This window comes from Macrobrachium nipponense, chromosome 40 (genome assembly GCF_015104395.2).
Source record: "Macrobrachium nipponense isolate FS-2020 chromosome 40, ASM1510439v2, whole genome shotgun sequence".
Lineage (NCBI taxonomy): Eukaryota > Metazoa > Arthropoda > Malacostraca > Decapoda > Palaemonidae > Macrobrachium > Macrobrachium nipponense.
In genome coordinates this window covers 30204579-30217838 of record NC_061101.1, presented here as the reverse complement: position 1 = coordinate 30217838, position 13260 = coordinate 30204579, and the positions used below count along the sequence as shown (strand labels likewise).

At 35.7% G+C, this 13260-nt stretch overlaps 1 protein-coding gene across 6 annotated transcripts in view; it reads left to right on the top strand.

Moving 5' to 3' along the window:
- The window catches only part of LOC135212056 (heparan sulfate 2-O-sulfotransferase pipe-like), a 441937-nt gene that overhangs the window by 398338 nt on the left and 30339 nt on the right, over positions 1-13260 (top strand). For all 6 annotated transcript variants that reach the window (XM_064245393.1, XM_064245391.1, XM_064245392.1 and 3 more), the window contains 3 exons: positions 8902-9036; positions 9732-9965; positions 10492-10602. In XM_064245393.1, coding sequence (XP_064101463.1) covers positions 8948-9036; positions 9732-9965; positions 10492-10602 — 434 coding nt within the window. In that variant the 5' untranslated portion in view covers positions 8902-8947. The remainder of the gene's footprint in view (positions 1-8901; positions 9037-9731; positions 9966-10491; positions 10603-13260) is intronic.

Here is a 13260-nt window from a genome sequence, read left to right as displayed (position 1 = left end):
AGCGAATCTACACTGCGAGTGCGAAGAGTGAGAATTCGAGCAGAGAAAGCGTTTCGGTAAATCTATGAATATTTAAATGTAATGGAAACTATCTGTGGATATTTAATATTCTTTGCTGAGTCGTCGATGAAATTATCAACTCAATCATGTGAGGCCACTAATCGTATTTCTTGGGAGGACGTAGTAGTAGATCATACGTGAACAGTACAAATTCTTGAATATGTGTTCCTTCCTATTTGCTTCCTAAATATTTGATAAAAAGCTCTTGTTTGTAGTTACATTTTACGTTGTTTGTATTAATGTGTCTGTCGAGTAATTTCTGTTGTCTTGTTGTATGCTCTCCATTTTATGATAGTATACCTTACCAATTATTCAATTATGATATACTTTTTTGATAGTATACCTTACCAATTATTCAATTATGATATATTTATACCGATTATTCAATACTGACATTTATCGATTTAAGCATATTTTTATGTGAAAGTGTAGTAAATTGTTAATATCATATTATAGAGCGAGTTACGGTCAAGAGAAGTATCTTTTCAGTGGCATAAGTCACATGCAATAACTGTGATAGATCTTTGCTTGTTTGTTTGGCATTGGCATGCAAACACAAATATACGCTTTTAATCTGAAATAATAGCCTTTATGTTCAAAAGTTATCGTAAATAAAGAGCGCTAGCTTATTTTTTACGTTTTTTTAATCTTTTTTGAAACTAAGATTATAGTTCGTAGCAGATGGTGAAACTGTAATCTTTAAGTGAAATATATACGTTAAGGGCTGGGGAAGGGAGAGAGAGAGAGAGAGAGAGAGAGAGAGAGAGAGAGAGAGAGAGAGAGAGAGAGAGAGAGAGAGAGAGAGAGAGAATGGTATACGTTTTCCAATTTTTCTTGTAAACTGCGTATTTCTGAAGATAAGGTTATTACTTACGCTATCGTTCACTTAAAGTATCAAACGAATTTTGCGATAGATTTTAATGTCTGTTTTCAATTAAATGGCAAATGCTTTACTATCTTCAAGCAAACAAATGAATAAATAAAAAATGGTAAAACTCAGTTTCAAAATTTGCTGTAGTCATGGAATTTGGATGCATTCATGTTCAGTTCTTGAAATGTGCAGAGGTCATCTCTGCCACTCTCGAAATAATTCCTGGGAGGATGAAAGTAAGAGTTGAAGGGTCATGGCCCACATTGTGAAGGGGATGAACTTGTGGGTCGTTTTTATAATCCTGGAATATTTTTCTTGTTTATAGTTTTGCGAGGAATTTGCTTGCTTTCAGGATATCATCATCATTTATTTCTACCTTGGTTTTTTTGTGTTTATCGTAATTGATGATAATGAGGAAATTCGTTTGCATTATCATAATCATTAATTACCAGTAGGGCGCCCTCAAGGCGATAATTCGTTAAGCTTCAAGTTAAACCATGTTTAGGAGAAGATATATTGAATTCCAATTTATTATTATACAGTATCTTAATATTTTATAAACACAAATATCGTTTAGCTTGTTACGGTGATACCAAATATGTTTTAAACATTCTATTAAACGTATAATAGGCGAGCTATGGATGCATAACTGAGCCGGATAAACATTCAGGGCCAAATATCCGGCAAACCAGGTCGCCGAATCCTTTGACAAAATTCAGGCGCATGCGTACGACACGTAGGTACTGTCTATCCGTCAACCAAAGTACAAGTTTCTATTCATTAAAACTCTGAAGTAAAACATTAAAAATGAATAAATACATAAAACGTTTTATTGTGAATTTCTGATATTTTAAAAATGACTCTTATATTGGATGAAATTTAGAGACGTAAGGTTTTATCTGCCGAAAAATTTTTCTTTTATCTTCAATACTTTTATAGAGATATTGGCATTTGAATAGCGATAGGGTCGGACCGGGCCGCCAAAAATGAGCCCGTTTCCAGTAATGACTTCGTTTCGCTCGAAATCATATTCTTGCATGGAGGGTAAAGGTTGAATTAATTTTTTACTGTTGTATATGGAAAATTAAGGAATTTTTATTGTAAGTTTCCAGTTCCAAGATTTCAAACCTGTGTAAATGTGAAATTGTAATAGCCACAATGCCCTCTCAACTTCTCAAATTCTTTGCACTTTTTTGGATAGGTTTGTGTGTGTATGTATGTATATATAAATATATATAATATATATATATATATATATATATAATATATATATATATTATATATATAAAAATGTTCAAAACAAATATAAAACCCACAAATATCCGCTTAATACCGAATGCATTTATACTTGGGAATAACTTACAACCAAGGAGGAAAAATAATTGGAACGTGTTCCTCCTCCGGCCATAATTTCAACTTTGGTCTGGCTTAGAAACAACGATAAACAGTGACTTTGACCACCGATATCGATTCTGTCAAATTCAGGTGCATGTTTTGAGTGACGTTGCTGTCGCCTCTTCCTTCACAACAAAATACTTATGGGGCATGTGTCTGGATTGTCTGGCATTTCGTGTTGGTCATCTATTCAAGAACTAAGCCGCACACATTGTGCTAAAATATCCGTTAATCCCATAATATTGCCGTTAAACCACAGACTGTATATATATATATATATATATATATATATATATATATATATATATATATATATATATATATATATATATATATATATATATAATTATGGTTCTTTGCGTCTCGTTCTGTTCGTAGTTGTCATACCTTTATCTCTCTTGCTCTGCACACATGCGTGCCTAACCTTTATAAGAGAAGCAAATCCCGTATGATCTTTCAGACGTTGCAGAAATGGTTGGCTGGTTTCTTTCACCTCCCAACAACGTGACATATTGGCCGTGAACTCTCTCTCTCTCTCTCTGTCACTTTGTTAAGTCTGCAGTCCTCTATGCACTGTCACCTCCGTGAATGACTGTCAGAACTGCGGAAGATTTGTGTCGAAAATCTCGTCGCTCCATTGTTTCTTTCTTGGTAACTGATGAATCATTGTATAATTCTCGCCTCTCTTCGTTAAATGTAGTGATATTACTATAGATTTTAAAATATTTTAAGTTGGTTTTTCCAAGTAGATCATATGCTCGGAAAATACGCTTTATTGTATGGGCATTCACTGTATAAAAAATTTATGTATGGTTTCCCTTCCATATGTATCAGCAAGTACAATACCGGATGCATTGTAAACGACACTAACTTCTATAGTCGCCTTTAACTATTATCTTTTAATTCAATGTTCTTTTCCCATCAACTACCGTTGGTGTAATCTCTCAGCGTAACCGATTTTCCCAGTGAAGTCACGATTGATGCAGTAAAAAAGAAAAAAGAAAAGAAAAGGCAAGCTATTACTGTTGATTCCCAAGTCACCGTTTTCCACCAGTGCCGGGCTGCCACGCTGAACTGCCTTCAGACGATCCAACATTTATGTTGAATACGTGAGGTTGGAATTGTAATGTGTATTTACCGAACTATTGAGATAGTCTTGAGATGTAGCGTGGATATCATTCTTGGACAGTTTGTTTTTTGTAAGCATTATAATTACGGCTATTTTTAATTTTCCAATTTGTGAATTGCAGACGTCCGGTGAACTGTAAGAGAATATACAACTTTTATTTGATCAAAGTTGGTAGATGCTACGGAAAATTACCCAGTAAATAACGGAATCGGGAAGTTAGTGCCAGTAAGGCTTGCAATATGTAAGTTGATCTTACGCTCATTACGCCTAATTACGCAGCCGAGTGACCTCGTATATCCCCGAACTTAACCTTCAACCGACCCTCCACTTTCATTTGATCATTTGCTTATTAATGCTTCTCCGAAGGTTAGCTGTCTCGTTGGTTACACGCAATCTTGAAAATGTATTATTTCTTTTTTTAAGGGGGCATAGTAGTATTCTGCTACCGGGGATGTTTCCTTTGAGCTTTTTCTTTGTTTGTGGTTAGACATATTTAGAATATGTCATATTTTTGTACCTGCTTTTCAAGGTGATTCACGAATAATATAGGTATTGATAACTTGTAGTCTGAAGAGGAATAGTAACTTAGCTGTTTGTAGCCTAAGTATTGATTGTATATAAAATATAAACGTTCTTGGCACGTCATGTACCAGCAATGGAGAATCACTAGCCCTCCTGCCCCTGCACCCCCCCCTCCCCCCCAAAAAAAGGGGGGGCCGGGAGCTATTTTTCTGCAAGTAATTCCCGATTTACAGTTTATTCAACTGACAAATCTTTCCATCGTGGTGTATCTAAAACTGGCAAACTGCATATTCTGGAAGATACCTTTGTTTTAAGAAATGCTCGTTCTTCAGGTAGTAATGTAGATTTACTCACTTCTGTGATCCATATTATTATTATTGCTTATTAACAACTAGGTGCTAAAAATCGTGATTGATATCAGCCATTTTGATCTCGAACTTTGGAAACCCCAATACCTAACCATACCTAATCTGAACTCTTGGAAAGACTCCCACGCATCGACATTATTAAAACTCGTGTTATTCCCGGGCAAGTATTTCCATAGGGCTGATATGTCGAAGATCTAAGTATAGTAACATTCAATAACGGTTGATCGAGATTCCAAAGTTTATGGTGTATTCTTAGAAGGGTTCAAAAAAAAAAAAAATCACCCCGTTGATTCGTGATTGGAAATCTCATGGTTTGACCGAGTTTCTTTTTGTTATTGTTATGTTATGATGAGCGGTGGTGCTGGTATTGATTTATCAGTTCTGCTCTAGTCATGGTATTATTCTTTTTTCGTATCTCTTCCAATTGTTACTATACTTACAAGTCATTCAAGTTAGAAATTTCCACAGTTCTCTTTAGAATTCTTTATGCACCCGAGTAACTTTTTTTTATTATTATTATTACCATCGTCACCATAAATAACATCACGATTATCAGTATTAACAATTTTAAGAGTTTCCCAACTATGTTCATGATCAATGAGGAATATTTTTGTCAGTCATCATACTCGAGAATATGCAGTGGGTGAGCATCATTGTTGTTGACAGTTTCTTGATTGAATTCAGTTTTCTGATCACTTTTTCTGACCTCGTTCAACCTATTACTGCCTAATTAACCATGTTCTTTCGTCTCCCCCCCCCCTTTTTTTTTATTATTATTGTCGTGATTTGCCTAAGCTAGATCTTAAAAATTATTTTTATGAGCCAAGTTTACCGTCCGGCCGTTCTGTAGCTGCACTTACTATTCCTGTCTGTCTGTCCTAGTATCTGTTTGGCCTTCTGTACCGTCCGCCTCCCTGCTTAGGTTAAAGAATTTTAAATTGCTATAATTTTAATATCTTTCAAGATTATATATATATATATATATATATATTATATATAATATATATATATATATATATATATATATTATATATAGTTTTGTGCGTGCTGAGTAATACTAGGAAATTTAATATCACATTTTTCTCAGTCACAAACTTCATTTTCCCGTGAGGGGTGGGGTATTGCCATCGGTGCAGTGTAGGTATTATTACGGGGTATTACCATAGTTGCATAGCTGCACCGACCTTTTAGCCCTTTACTATAAGTACATTACACTTATGTCATTTTGCTAGTTTTAAGAAAGTAAAATTGTACGTTTTATTTGTTGATTTTTCCAAAGCGTACGATAGAGTACCTAGGAACAAAATGATAGATGTTTTAAAAGAAAACGGATGTGATAAGAGAATGTTAATGGCAATTAAGGCAATGTATTCGTGTACACACAACACATTTTGAAGTCAGCAGTAATTAATGCAACCATTGGTGTTCGACAAGGTGCTCCAACAAGTTGTATATTATTTATTGTATACATTGACAGGCTGGTGCGCATGTTGCAGGAAGCCGTTGCTTCCGATGGGTTTTTAGGAGCACTAAGTATCCTCTTACTAATGGATGACGGTTATCTTAGTTACAAGTAGAGAAATTTGCAAGAAAAATTTGAAAGTATTATGCAACTTCTGTGCTGATTATGGAATGGTAATTAATGAGTCAAAAACTAAATTTTTTGTGAAAAATAATGATGATGATCAATCAGACTTACATGTGGAAGTATTATTGTGAGATACACTCAGATATCTCTACCTTGGAGCGTGGTTCGTGGATAAGGGCAAGTTGGGTCATGTCATGTCATCAGTCAGCACGAGAGCCGTAGCGAGGCAGTAGTAAATAAGTTTACCAGTTTTCGATGCAGCGGTAAGGTCATCACTGTTATAGCTGTGAATCCTGGACAGCTAATAATATTAAAGGCGTAGAAAAACAGTATAATAAGTTAGTAAAAGTTTTGCTTGGGGTTCGAAAGAACACGAGTATTAAATTATGTATGATGAAGGGAGGCATTCTGCCCGGAAAGGATATTATAATAAGAAAACAGAAGTCCTTTTTGGTGTCCAAGAGAGAAAATATAGATGAACAATTGTCATTCGATTACGCTTTTGATTTTTGCAGAGATAACGAAACTCCAGGTTATAGGTTTTTAGCAAACATATTAGAACAAAATGAGGATCAAAATTCGTTGGAAACGTTTTCCCATGAAGTACGCGAGAGAGCTGCGAATGCCACGAAATTCAATACATATGTATCCGAGTTAAGCCCTTCCTTGAGTGTGCATATGGTTTATTCTACTACCCAGTATGCCCCACATTTCTGCCGAGTGTCATTCACACGCTTGCGTGTGATGTCTCATAATCTGAAGGTGGAGACGGGTAGATGAGCAGAATCCCGACCTATGCGAGAACTTGCTAGTGTGGTAATAGTAGTGTGCAATCAGAAAGCCATGTAATTATTTCTTGTCCCTTATCTGACGGTTGCCGGACAAGATTTAATAGGTTGGACTTTGCAAGCCTGGCTAATTTGACGGATGTGGAGCCTGATTTAGTTGTTGATTTATGTAGGTATATTCATGATGTACTCAGATTATATCAGTGAAGTGTTCACCTACCATTTATAGGTTTGATGTTTTGTTTTGGACAGAGAGAGAGAGAGAGAGGAGAGAGAGAGAGAGAGAGAGAGAGAGAGAGTGTGTGTAAAACTATGTTTTGTTCTCAATGATTTTTGTAACTAAAATAATGTACTCTTGTATAAATTTATGTTAGAACATAAACTAACTAACTAACTACCCCCTTTCCAGCTTCTCTTTTCGCTTACTCGGGGAGTAAACCCACAAACCACTTTGTTTTTCTTGCTGCTGTTGGTCTCGTTGAGGGTTAGGAAAGCCCTGGGCATGGAAAAGCCTACACAGGTCTGAAAAGGGTGTTTTGCGTTGAGTTAAAGATACAGGAATTTTAGGATAGGATATTTATGATTTATTTATTAGTATGAAAAGTGAAAAAAATAAATAATGTCCATGTTAAACAGTACAGGACAATTATTTTTCAATAAAATATAGCGTATTTATTTTAATTTTCGTTGGTAAAACAACTCGCTATTTGACTAAAGGTTAGGATCACGCCTTGTTCAATCTTGCTGTCCATCCTCTCCAACTATTACTACTTGGTGCAACTATGGAATTTTCTCTTATTTCCTTTGTACTTCATCCCAACTGCTACAACTTCCACTTTTCGCTGTCTTAGGCTCTGAATGGTCGCAGGTGGTCCAATGCTTGGCTTGACTGTCTAAATTTCATGAAATCAAACCAACTTCGTTCCCTGAACTAAGTGGTTCATAGTTTTATCATTCCTCTTCTACCTTGTGGCGTTCAAAGCTCTGTCAACTAAATTGATACTAATTCCTATATTTTCTGTCGATTGCTAGTAGAATTTATCCCCTCTCTCTCTCTCTTCTCTTCTCTCTCTCTCTCTCTCCTCTCTCCTCTCTCTTCCTCCAGTGTTTAACCATCTTAAAGCAATAAAACGAAGGCAGAGAGAAAATTTTACAATGCATTTTACAATAAGTAATGCATTGCCTGTGCTTATACAGTTAATATTGTTATCAGAGAGAGAGAGAGAGAGAGAGAGAGTGTTTGTCTTTCTCCGTGTTAATTATATGCTGAGACTAAAAAATCCTTGGAAAACAGAAACTATGTTAATCTAAAATGACCGGGGAATAGTAGAGCTATTGACAAATAAATGATGCAAGCTGTGTATCATATGATATGGACTGGTATTTTGCAAATTACAAACTGTTCCCTTGTTTCTACTCCTTTCTTGTCCGTGGCCCAATTTTTGATGCGTGTTGTGGTTTAAAGCTTCTTGTAGTAGAAGCCTTTCAAGGCAGCATGAAGCTGCCCATAATTTTTGTATTGCGCTTGCACTGCAGCACCTTCATCTGTTTTATCCCATTCAGCCCATGTACAGGTTTGTGTTTCCAGAATTTCAGAAGTGACTAAACAATTTAATGAAACTTAACGGACACATTCATTAGGTGACCTGCTCGGAAAGGTTCAATTGCTTGGTTAGTTTGTATGGTGTTTTTACGTTGCATGGAACCAGTGGTTATTCAGCAACGGGACCAACGGCTTTACGTGACTTCCGAATCACGTCGAGAGTGAACTTCTATCACCAGAAATACACATCTCTCACTCCTCAATGGAATGGCCGAGAATCGAACCCGCGACCACCGAGGTGGAACGCTAATACCATACCAACCACGCCGCTGAGGCGCTGCTCAAATGCTTGGGAAAATTTGCTGACGGTTAATGTGTCACTTTGAAAGTCATCACACCATTTATAAACGGTGGATTTCTGATACATAAATTTTTTTATTGAATGCTCTTCTGTGCTGCATATAGATAAATATGCTTAGGTGTAACAGTGAATTGTGTGCATCAGTTTCTGTAGAATGAGAATTTCCTACAAGAAAACTTCAAGTTAACCTCCTTTTATTTTTATGATTATGACGTGACACCCATTAACCTCTTAACTTGAACCAGACTATTCTTATGTTTATCCTGTATGTTTCAGATATGTGCCATATGTGGCTTTTATCTTGGCACTGAAGGTCTACGTCATGATGCTTCTCATACACTCAAGAGACATGACATCTGATTATGCTGAGTACGATGATTACTCTGCTAAAGTTTCCTCTCAGCAGCAAAAGTTAGTGCAGTATCCACATTTTTTTGACATTAGTTAGAATGAGGTGCCTGGAATCCAAATCGGAGAACCACATGCCGATGGTCAAGTGAAATAAAACAAAAACCATATTAAGCTAAATTCCTTTTGTATTATTATCAAGCCAACAACAACAAAAACCCTTTTAACCTCTCGATAGCCTCCCACTCTTGGATACGATTACTACTTTTATCATTGAATCCTACTGCTAAGGTAGGTTAGGATGTCACCAAATGGTTTACCGTACTGTAACCTCATTCTAACACATCAAGTGGGAGTTTGAAATCCACCTGGAATGGTTCAAGTTTCGACATTTATTTCCTGTCCAGATTCTATTGTAATACCAGTAACTGTAGCCAAAAATAAAGGATAATCAAGATATGAATAGGTTTTAGTCGGCATGATATTAAAAAATTCATTTATTCCGACTCGTATGTGAACTTACCCTTTCTTATATCAAGTATTCACGCTCAAAAAAATATATTATTAATAATTATTGTTATTATTATATGTTAAAATGTTCTAAAATTAGATTTTCACTGAATAAAGTACTCTTGTGAATTAAATTAAAATGTAAATATCACATTATAGGGAGTAATTCAACAAAAATAAATTAAAGATGAATATGCATACTCAATAACTAAAAAAGTAACAATAAATGAGAACTGGATTTATCACAGAACCACAACGACCACGGAAGAACCTGGGTGGCGAGAGAAGCAGGAGGTCTTGCAGCGCCTGAACACAACAAAGCTGGTGCCATCAGCGACAAATCGAACGCCAGAGACCATCTGGCTCTTTTACAACAGGATCCCCCGAACAGGTGGACAGACGATCGTTTCTCTCCTGAAATCTCTCTCGAAGGACCTGGATTACCAGCATCAGGAACATGTGTACAGAACCCCATGGCAGAGGTAATTTATGCCTTCTTAAATCAACCTTTTTTGTTTAGAGGGTTTTGCTTTGTTGAAATTTATATAAAATGTACTTACTTTCTGATTGTGTTAGTTAATCTTTCTGAATTAGTGAATTAGCTTCAAACTGGCACCACTACCACAGTGGTCAGTGATGTTGAAAATCAATTAATATATTTGCACCGAAAGATTTATGAAATAATTTTACCAAACAACAATGTGTAATTTAAACACACTAATTCTTAAAATTACATTGGTAATTGTATATTTTAAAAGCCTATTAGTTATTAATAGGGAGATTGATCATTAAGCCTCTTGCGATACAGTAATTGCTATTAAGAGGTAGGTTTTATTGACACATCTTTTTAAATATACCAGGTTTTTTTCTCTGTGTATTTACTTTTGATAAAATGACATTTGAAAATTACCATACATTTGCTTAGATTACATTTTGTGTGTTGGGGGGGAGGGGGGAAGGAGGAGGAGTATAATGTTAATTTAGAATTGATTCGTTTTATTTTCATAGACTTATGAGCGATGAAGAACAGAAGAATCTTGCCACTTGGTTCGAGTATAACTTCTGGCCAAAGAGTTATGATAGATTTTCCCTTTACATTAATTTTACTCAACATAGAAGGTAAGTTTGTTATATTCTATTTCTTGTTTGTTTTATAGTACTTTATTATTATTACTATTATTATTATTTTTCTTTAAAGTACTTCAATCAGATGATGTACTGCCTGTCCTATAATAGGATTCTCCAGGAATATTTGCATATGAATAAGGGTTGTAAATTAATTTATGGAGTGGTAAAACAGCAAGGCAGAAATTTAGGAAGAGACCATAAAAAATAAATTAATGTAGAAACAAAAGCAGCTGGAGCCAAAGTGATATCACAAAAAATATTTTACTACCAGTACTATAGTGTGCTGCATATGACACGCTATGGATTAATAACCACCTACCGACTGCTTTTATTTCTGTTTTCACAAGCTTTACAGCATCATCATCCCATTTGAGCTGCATGTATGTTTCAGTTGAAATTGTAATTGCAAAGATTATTCCATGAATAAAGAAAATTGACATTTATTTATGTTTAATCTGTTTATGTTTAAGCTGTTTTTTTCTTGAATATGAATCAGTTAGTAGTAAGTTGGTGCATTGCATATTACCTCACAAAAAGTGATTAAAGAACATTGAGCATTAAAGCTAGATAGATTTTGACCCTCAAAAATATCGTTTTTCTCCTGTAGGCTAATTGTTATTTTTACAGTAATAAATTAATGCTCCTTTAAAACAAAAGGAAAGTGTTTAATAAAGTGTTGTTAGAACGGTATATATCATAAGTGAAGAAATAATACTGGAGATGGTACATGAATTTTAGATTACCTTGTATGTCATAAAATATGTTTGCTGCACTCTCATTTTAATAATAACTATTTTTATTACAGTGTTATTTATGATTATTATGGAAGGTCTTATGTCACTTTGGTTTTAGTGTTAAATATGACTGTGAAACTGTTCAAGAGATTTTGTCAGTTTGATAATTAAGAAAAGTATTAGAAATCAAAATCCAGCATACAGCAAAAAATTATAGCAAAAGCAAAATTTGAAAAGTTTCTTTTGTGAATGAGATAATGGTGACCGAGATTAGGATAGCTTGGATGAGTTCCTAGAATAGTATAAGCTCCTGGATGAGGACTTTGATATGTGAGACAGAAAATCAGTTAATATTTGTGAAAGTGCAAGCAGCAGAAATATATGACTGGAAGAATTACACAAAGGCAATGTCACTCATATTGGGAAGTTCTCCAAGGGCATCCCAATCTGGTTCAAGGCATTTCATATGAGCCAGCACCTTCTTGTTGTATTTCTTAATTGCCAACTGCCAATGGACAAATCAGTAGTGAAACTGCTGCATGCCCTTGGAATTTCTGGCTTCTGGGTCATGGAACTGTAGGTTTTAAATATCTTGAAAGACCCTCTTTCGAATAAGCTAAATTAAAAAGAATGGCTCTCTGGATGCCATTAAGTTTATATTGCAGTTGCTCAATCTCTCAAAAGAATGGACATGTCCTTATCTTATTATTATTTATTTGTTTATTATTATTATTATAGTCGACCCCTGCCTATTCACAGTTCTGGATTCGCGGAAAATTTGTCTGTTCACAGAATTTTTCATAGAGAGATATTCACTAATTAATGTATTTTCATATTTTCGAGACTAAAATGACATTTTTATAATAAAATAACTTTTTGTTTTATGCTTACCAAGTAATTACATAGCTATAGTTTCTAACTAACGGCAGCTAAAATTTGAAAACCTTGGTAGCAATTCTTTCGTTTTGGTGTAGGAACAGCCCCAGCCTACTATCAATAAAGAGAGAGGAGGAACAAAATGGCCAAAGGCCTCTGTCAATTTGTTTGTGCCCCATGTTCTTGCAAGGGGATGGGGTTGGGCCTCGAATCAGCAATTACTGCAAGTATATACAAAAGCTATTTATTATAAAAATATGATTTTTCATATGTAACTTACCAAGCACAGGCAGTCAGTCCCTGGCTATGACGGGTTCAGCTTACGACGTTCCGAGGTTACGGCACTTTTCAATTATATTCATGAGAAAATATTTCTAGATTTAGATGCATGTTCCAGGGCTTCATCTTATGATATCCCCATAAGATGAAGCCAACCTGCTAGGGGAGCTAGAACACGTGTGAAGACTTGAGGGGCAGTCGACAGTCCAAAGCACAGACCTTGGAACTGAAAGACTCAGTCCTTGAACACAAACCAGAGATAATTTCTTGATGAAGGATGAATGGGAATGTGGAAATATGCATCCGGCATATCTACTGACACCATCCAGTCCCCTGGCGAATGGATGCAGGAATGGAATGGTTGGTTTCCTTTCTGAATTTTGTTTTCTGAACGAAGAAATTCAGAGCACTCACGTCCAGGACCAGTCTCCGTCCTCCCAACACCTTTGGTACTATGAAAAGGTGATTGTAGAACCCCTCTGATGACTAGTCTTCGACTATCTCCACCGAGTTCTTGGAAATAAGTGCGTTAACTTCCTCTGAGAAGGGCCAAAAAACTTCTCTTAAGGTTTTTAGAATAGGTAGTCAAAGTAATGGGATTCTTGACTAAGGGAGGTTCTTCCCTGAAAGGATAGAATAGCCCTTTTTGACGGACTTGAACAAGCCACTGTTCCTCACCTTTCCCAGAACAGGTTGAGTCTGGCTCCCACTGGAGCACCGAGGACGTGCTGATCGCTTCTTGGTCATAGGTTTGTAGGAC